The 8,593-nt window shown below is 38.6% G+C and overlaps 2 protein-coding genes across 3 annotated transcripts in view; one reads left to right on the top strand and one right to left on the bottom strand.

Annotated features, from left to right (window-relative positions):
• The window catches only part of LOC135216437 (uncharacterized), a 93,057-nt gene extending 89,257 nt beyond the window's left edge, over window positions 1-3,800 (bottom strand). For both annotated transcript variants that reach the window (XR_010314883.1, XM_064251807.1), the window contains exon 1: window positions 2,988-3,800. The gene's annotated coding sequence lies outside the window, so the exon portion shown is untranslated. The remainder of the gene's footprint in view (window positions 1-2,987) is intronic.
• Window positions 3,801-4,103: 303 nt separating this feature from the next.
• LOC135216439 (forkhead box protein C1-A-like) lies at window positions 4,104-7,297 on the top strand. The gene has a single exon (XM_064251810.1). It carries the CDS (start codon window positions 5,155-5,157, stop codon window positions 6,646-6,648), a length of 1,494 nt encoding a protein of 497 aa, XP_064107880.1. The 5' UTR covers window positions 4,104-5,154; the 3' UTR covers window positions 6,649-7,297.
• Window positions 7,298-8,593: the final 1,296 nt, after the last annotated feature.

Genomic DNA, 8,593 nt, shown 5'->3' with positions numbered 1-8,593 from the left:
TATATATATATATATATATATATATATATATAAGATATATATATAGAGAGAGAGAGAGAGAGAGAGAGAGAGAGAGAGAGAGAGAGAGAGAGAGAGAGAGAGAGGAAAATATATATACATATTTTTTTACCTTATATTCTCTCTCTCTCTCTCTCTCTCTCCTAGATATATATATATATATATATATATATATATATATATATATATATCTATATATATATATATATATATACAACCAATCATGCGGAAACCGATAATCTCGGATGCGATTTGCTTATCTACATTTAGAAATTAGTATAGCCATTTGCATACGTTAGTTGTTTTTGTATAATAACCGGAAACTTGAATAGCAATATCTATAAAATTCTAAGTAAGTATTTCTTGTCCCTTGATATACTTCAATCGTAACAGTAATGAATACATTGTAGTACATTATAATTATACAGTGAGGAACATTATGTAATGAAGTACAGTCGTATTTTCGAGCTAAAGGAATGTTATAACTTATAAATTTACAATTTTGTCTGATAAGTACATTAGTATATGATATATATATATATCTATATATATATATATATATATATATATATATATATATATGTATATATTACATATAGATATAATATATATATATATATATATATACATTTTATTTATATATGTATAATACATACATACATCATACATATATATATAGATATATATATATATATACTATATTATATATATATATATAGATATATATATATATATATATATATATATATATATATCTATACATACACCTATATATATATATATATATAATAATAAAAAAATACTAATATATATAATAAATATCAATAATATATATATTATATAATATATATATACTAATATAATGAAAAATATTAGATTGATAGATAGAATAATCTTAGATATTAGTAAATTATGTCAAAATGTTCATGAATTAATACATGTTATCCATTCATAGATTTGAAATAGATTAGACAGTGATGATTCATATAATTTCTTTTGGGTAAAGGTTAATTTTACATCACCATCCACTTACAAAACAGTTTGACTTTTAATTTCCTTGTTGTGCTCTTGAATATTATAGTCTAAGTATTTTATTTTATTTTAGGTCAAGAAAATCCACCTTAATTGAAAAAATAACAATACGATGATGTAATACACTACATACATACTATTCTACATACATACATACTACATACATACCATTACCATACCATACATAAATATATAGATATATAATATATATATAGATATATATAAACATAATATAGAAAAATAGTATTGCACGTATTACATGCTTTTTATTATGGGTATTTATGCTTAGATATATATATGCTTGTGAGATAGATTCGCTAATTAATTCTTAATAGAAAACAAATCAGTATATAAACTTTATTTTACGCATGCGCGTAGTATGAACAAGAAATATACATAAATGTGAGTGTAATTCTGATTAACCTTTTGTATTTTGCATTACACCTCGATTGTTAATTATTATTATTATTATTATTATTATTATTATTATTATTATTATTATTATTATAGCTGTTTCAACGGCATTTAATGTATATAGAATCCTCTCAATTCTTCTTCTTGTCTTTTTCTCATCAGCATGTACGTAGCTGGTACATTAGGTTTGCTATATATTGTATTTATATATGGTATATTAGGAAACCTAGTATACCAGCTACATGCTGGTGAGAAAAAGACAATAAGAAGAATTGAGAAGATTATATATAAATTAAATGCCGTTGAAACAGCTATAGTATTCAATGCTACTACCCTCAGAGAAGGCGCCTTCCTTATTATTATTATTTTTTTTTTCGTCATCATCATCATAATTTTCCAGGTGTTGTTCTTTGTAATAATACTGAATAGAATTAGAACATATTTCAAAAAAAAATAAAAAAAAATTTGAATTCAAGGACTTAATAATAATGAATATGCTTAAGATGACAATAGAATATTATTATTATTATTATTATTATTATTATTATTATTATTATTATTATTATTATTATTATTATTAATTATTATTATTATTATCATCAGTGATAAAATGTACAGCAATTTTGTAATAGGAACGGTAATAGTGATGAATAATTTCAGAGTGACTGCTTACATATTGGTAAAAAAAATTATTAATACAATTTGCAGGAAATTTGCTTTAAAATGTGAAATCGATCACCATATTAATTGTCGTCATTCATTTTTGGCCAAAACTCTGACTCGACGGAAAAACATTTCATAGGCGGTTTACTCATAAACAAAGATGTGAAAAGAGTTCTTGGTAACATGTGAAGGTGTTGTATATAAAGCTCTCAGTCTGTGTGTCACTCTGTGTTGTGTGACGAATTTCAAAATTTATATGTGATTAATATATATTGTACATATATATATGTATATAGTCAAATATACTATATATATATCTATATATATGTATATATATATATATATATATTATATATATATATATATATATAACATATATATATATATATATATATTTATGAATATGTATACACATTATATATATATATATATATATATATATATATATATATATACTATATATATATGTATAATTGTAAATGTTATATATATATATATATATATATATATATATATATATATATATATATATATATATACTATATATATATCATCATATATGTATAATTGTAAATGTTATATATATATATATATAATATATATATATATATATATATATATATATATATATATATATATATATATGTATGTATATATATATATATAATATATATATATATATATATATATATATATATATATATATATATATGTGTGTGTGTGTGTGTATGCGTGTGTGACTAAATATGAGATCTACCATACACACGCATAAAGTTGCATGTAAAACGCAGTACATCAATGAAAAGATTAAAAGGGAAATCCATGAGCGTATCCAAACGCCATGCAATAAGGACACCAACCTCGGCACAGCTACGGCAAATGGTGAACAGCGCCATCGAGAGCTTTCCAGGCGTCGCTGGAACTGGGCGGAGCCTCCGAGTCCATTGTCGACAGGAGCAGAATCCCAAGCAACTCGTCCTCTGGAAAGCGCTCTGGAAAGCGGTCTTCACATTCTTCCCCTACTGGAAAACTCAAGATTCCTTTATGAATTTCGGCCGAATTTTGCGCGATCGTCGGGTGTTTCAGTCCTCGCTTTTCCAGGCGTTGTTCCAGGTTTTGGCGTGACGTCACTTTTTACGCTCGTCCCCGTTCATTTTGTTTCCAGTTTCGGCCTCGACGTCGGCGACACCACCAGTAATGTCCGACCACGTTCGCCCGCAAGCATTCTGCTTCCTTCTTTTTCGGGCTGTTATTTTGGTCAATGTTCACCCACCGCCCACCCAGAGCGCGCCCACCGAGACCTCAAGTTCAAGACTGAATGTGAGCAAGAGGAAGAAGGGGGTTCTTGTGTTCCCCCCCCCCCCCTAGACCAAGCTACCTCCGACCAACTTTATTACGCTGGATTTGTTAAAACCGCTGTATAAACCTGTTTTGGGGCCGACGTGTTTTCACAAACTCCGTTTTGCCATCCCCCTCCTATCGGGAAGATTCTCTCTCTCTCTCTCTCTCTCTCTCTCTCTCTCTCTCTCTCTCTCTCTCTCTCTCTCTCTCTCTCCTCTTCACAGCCCCCACCCCTACCACTACTCTGTTTGGATAACTTTTATTGAGCCGCAGCTAATCTCTTTACCTCGGATTATCGAGCCGGGCCGAGGGGTTAGAAGTGTTGGCACCAAATTACCCTCTGAGACTTGGGAATTGTCCCTCAGATTAAAGGGGGGGGAGGAAAATTGCGAGGGGCAGGACCGCGTAATTTGTTCCCCCCTCCGCTTTACCAATCATCTGATATCAAGGGGCGTGGCTGGAGATCATAACTCAGTCGAGTGCCATTCCCATTGGCTGGTGGCGACAATAGAGGGCCACTCATTGGTGAGCGAGCGGCGACCCGCCGCTGCCATTGGCCGAAATGGTCGTGGGCGGAGCCTAAATATAACATGGCGAAGGATTAAACTGTTGGCTTAAAGTAAATTTTCCTAGACTTTAAGATAGTTCAGTTGGCCTTTGGATGGGGACCAGAGAGTACCGTGGCTCTGCGGCGGAGTCTTGTTGACTTAGCACCCTCCGTTAATTCTTGCGGTGTTTAGAATAGCAACAAGACTGTTTTCTTTACCATTGTTGGAATCACAGGAAAAGAAAAAAAAGAAAGAAAGATAGAGAGAGAGAGAGAGAGACCTGGCCAAAGTGTTTTCTCAATTTTAATCAAGTCACGAGCTGCCCAAAAGAAATCTATCTTGAGAAAGATAACGAAACGTGACGCCGATAATGGTGAACTGATTTATGTCGTATGGTGTGAAAACTCTGCCCGGTCGGAAAAAGGGTGTACGTTCACGTTCGTGCTTGCGTGCTTGTGCCTGTGTGTTGTTATAGGTCTAGAAGCTCGGTCAAAGTCACGTTACTCGGCGCCGCCAGTGATCCCTTTTTTTAATTCTTCCGCTCGTTTTAGGATTTATCGTCATGTCAGACTCTAGAATGCCAGCGAGCTGACCCGACGGACGGCCAAAGAAGAAGAAGAAGAAGGCCCCTGAACGAACGTCCTCTCGCGCCCACACGCCGCCTCTGACGCCCGCCGCCCGCCCGAACTCTCCACCTCGACGACTTCTCGCAGTAAATCGACGGTGAAAGAAGAACGAACCTTTTCTTCCTCTCGCGCTGTGTTCAGCTCTGTGTGTTCATCTCACGAGTCGCGTTTTCTGATGCATAAATTGTGAGAGTCGGATCAGTGGAGAGAGAGAGAGAGAGAGAGAGAGAGAGAGGAGAGAGAGAGAGAGAGGAGGTTTGAGCCGATGTCATTTATTGAATGAGTTTGGTTCAACGGCGGCGCAGCCAGCGAGAGTAAAAGAGCGGATGGCGTTGTAGAACTTATTCCTACGCCTCTCCTCCTCCTCCTCCTTTCTACTACGCCTCCTTCTTCAGCGATTTCTCCACACCCCCCTCTCCCCACTCCTCTTTTTTTATATATATAAATCTTCCCTCAAAGAGGTGTCTGGTCTGCCTCAGTTGGGGTGGACCACATAATGCTTTTTAGCCAAAATGTGTGACCAGTGGTCAGCTTACCCCGTGAAGATGCATACCCTCTTCAGCGATCAGCAGTCCTACTACCGTCATGCTGCCGCTACCTACCCCCCAGCTGCCCTGCAGCAGATGTCAGCCATGGCGCCCAACACTTACGGCTACGACGGATACAGCGCCATGGGGCGATACCACCCTTACGGCTACACCCCCCAGCAGCATGCCCCCCCGAAGGACATGGTCAAGCCTCCGTACTCGTACATCGCGCTGATCACGATGGCCATCCAAAACAACCCGGAACAGCGAGTGACCCTGAACGGCATCTACCAGTTCATCATGGAGCGGTTCCCCTACTACCGCGAGAACAAACAGGGCTGGCAGAACTCCATCAGGCACAACCTGAGCCTGAACGAGTGTTTCGTCAAGATCCCCAGGGACGACAAGAAGCCCGGCAAGGGCTCCTACTGGACGCTCGACCCCGACGCCCGCAACATGTTCGACAACGGCTCCTACCTCCGGCGGCGGAAGCGCTTCAAGAAGAAGGAGGCCGCCCCCACCAGGGACAAAGAGGACGCCCTCAAGCGTCAGGATCAGCAGCAGCAGCAGCAGCACACACCTACGGGACCAGATTCCGACCAGAGACCTCAGCAACCCGATGCTACTTCCGTAGCAATGCAGCAGCAGCAGCAACAGCAGCAGCAGGGGGCACAGCAGCCACAGCCTCGGAATGTCGTTGGGGGTCAGCCGGATGCTGAGGGCGTTCAGGTAGGGGGCGGAACCCCTCTCTCCCCTCTCTGTCAGCCCAAGACGGAGCCCCTAGATTCCCCTGACCTTCCTCCTGCATGCCTGCCGGAAGTGAAAGCAGCAGGGCACACGCCACCTTTACACGCCCATACCCACACGCCGCCCCTCCATAACCATACCCACACGCCGCCCTTACACGCCCACAGTCACCTGCCACCGACCAGCCTGCCCACCACCACATCCAGCGCAGGGCACGAGGGGTCCTACCTGGAGGTGGCCTCCTCCTTCAGCGTGGATTCCCTGGTGCCAGGGTCGAGGGACGTCGTGGGCCGCGGGGACACCAGTCCCGCCTCCCTCCTGTCGGAGGTGCAGCAGCAGCAGCAGCAGTACCGATCTAACATGTACTACGACACCATGGGGTACTGCCAGTACAGCGACGCCCGAGCGCCCTCCGTCTTCCCCTCAGCTGCTGCTGCCGACGACATGACGGCTTGCGGCAGCGCCGCCGCCGCCGTCACCGGCGGCTCGGCTGCCGTTGGAGGCATGACGATGCAGGCTGCAGCGGCGGCGGCCGCCTATTCCCGATCTCACGGCTCTTGGTACTCGCAGCCCCTGGAGACGACGAGCGGAGGCAGCGCTGCCGACGGAGGCTTCCCCAACGTGCGTGATATGTTCGAGTCTCAGAGGCTCCTGACCAACCCCTCGTGCCAGTTGGGATTTCGAGCTTCCTACAAATATCCTTCGTACTACGACGACGCCGCGAAATACTAAACGGTCGTCTAGGAAGTCGCACTGATGGATTCGCTCTCTGAGGAGACTCTCTGAAGGGGGGTCACACCCCCACCCCTCCGTCAGGTATATGAAAAGATGAATGAATGTTCAATAAGACGGGAAAATGTCTAACGAGATGCAGGTGACATCATCGCCACACGAGATTTTTTTTTTTAAATCTGTATTCTAGTGAAACCAAAGAGATGTTATGTTTTTTTGGTGACTTGGGTGTCTTTGCAAGGGCGTGGACGCCCCTGGAGGTGTTGTGGGCTGACGCCCGTATGAATCACCCTCCCCCCCAAAAAAAAGTAAAGGGATTTCTTTCGGGCGTAGGTTGAACAGAAACTCATATTGGCCCCCCCATACCCAATTATTTTTTTTAAGCGAATTTAATTTCTGAAATTATATGTGACGTCACCAGTGCTGCAAGCAAGCACCGTGGTTGTCCCTTCACGAACTCTGCAAGCGCTTGCGCCTTCAGCTATGTACGTATAGAGAGACATTCATGTACGCGTAGGATATTTTTCCTATGTACGTATTATGGCAGATCTGTGTACCTCTAGGACAGACCGATGTGTATATCTCGATATTATTAATATTATTATTTAACATTGTGTATCATAATGCATAATATATTACGCTTTTTATAGATGCATGGTTTCATTACACCCCTTCATTATTATATATTAAAAAATCCAATGTATCTCATTTTTAAAATTCAAACAACTAAATCCTAGTAATTTAGTTAATCAAAAAGATAAATTTCCTGATGTTTGCCTTTGAACGGTGCATTGAGAAATGATTTATACAAATAATCATAAAAGACTGATTAAACTAATGAGATTCAAAAGCATTTTTCGAAAATTTAAAAATGTATTGAATTGATGAGAATGCTGAGAAAACCCTGAATGTGGTCCGTAGGTTTTAGTACATATAAGGACACTTATCATTGATGATAGGTGATTTATGTTTAAAATGTCAACTGTCATTTATGCTTGATGTTTATTGAAGACTTGCAGGCACTCCGCAAAAACATTCCAGGAAGCAAGAACCCAAGTGCTTTTTATAAGAAAGGTATTTACAATAGAAAATTTATTTTAATAATTTGCAGGAATATTATAAAATGTTCTCTGGCCTCAAATGATGAATGAACCACAATGTTTATGAAATATTCTCTAGCGAAAACAGAAAAATTGAAATTCATAATATTACTCATTCTAGATTCCAGGATTTTTGATAAAGATGATAAAGATTCCATGGAATATAAAATTATATTCTTATGAAGAGTATATTATTTCGGCTAATCTCATTATTATTACTCATATTTTCTACAAGTCGTGATTTTTTTCCCATTTCAGACTAGAACATTTTTTCCGCTAATATATTTAGTTAGGAAACTGAAAAAAAGGGAGCATCACAAATGATAATAGAGTAGAATTCTGGGCAAAATAATTCCCTTGTCATCCATCTTGCCTGAATAGGCTGGTGTAGTCGGAATTATTAGAACTGTTCAAAATATTTTGCCAGTTTCCAAATCTTTTGAAAATTAGGAAAATGATCTCACACAGCAAAATACACAATCATCATATTTGAACGATGAATTCCAGATCATCAAAATAGTATATAGTGTGAAATGGGTTTCTTTCCAGAGAAAGGGGGAGTTTTGTAAATGATCCACATAAAAAAAAAAAAAAAAAAAAAAAAAAAAACTATATATTTTATATCAAAAATATACTATAACTACCAAATCATACAGTTAGTTTGAAACCATGCTATTTGATTATGTTAGCATGCTACGTAGATAACTGTAGACATGATATGAATTCGTGTAATGTATTTTCTAAATGATTTTTGTGTGATTCCGCAACAGAAGCCTACGATGGAGATCTCCTAGATAAGAGCAGGTAAAGATTAAAGGTTATAATTTTTTTCAAGTTTATTTTTT

This window comes from Macrobrachium nipponense, chromosome 6 (genome assembly GCF_015104395.2).
Source record: "Macrobrachium nipponense isolate FS-2020 chromosome 6, ASM1510439v2, whole genome shotgun sequence".
Lineage (NCBI taxonomy): Eukaryota > Metazoa > Arthropoda > Malacostraca > Decapoda > Palaemonidae > Macrobrachium > Macrobrachium nipponense.
This window is presented reverse-complemented; position numbering and strand designations above follow the sequence as displayed.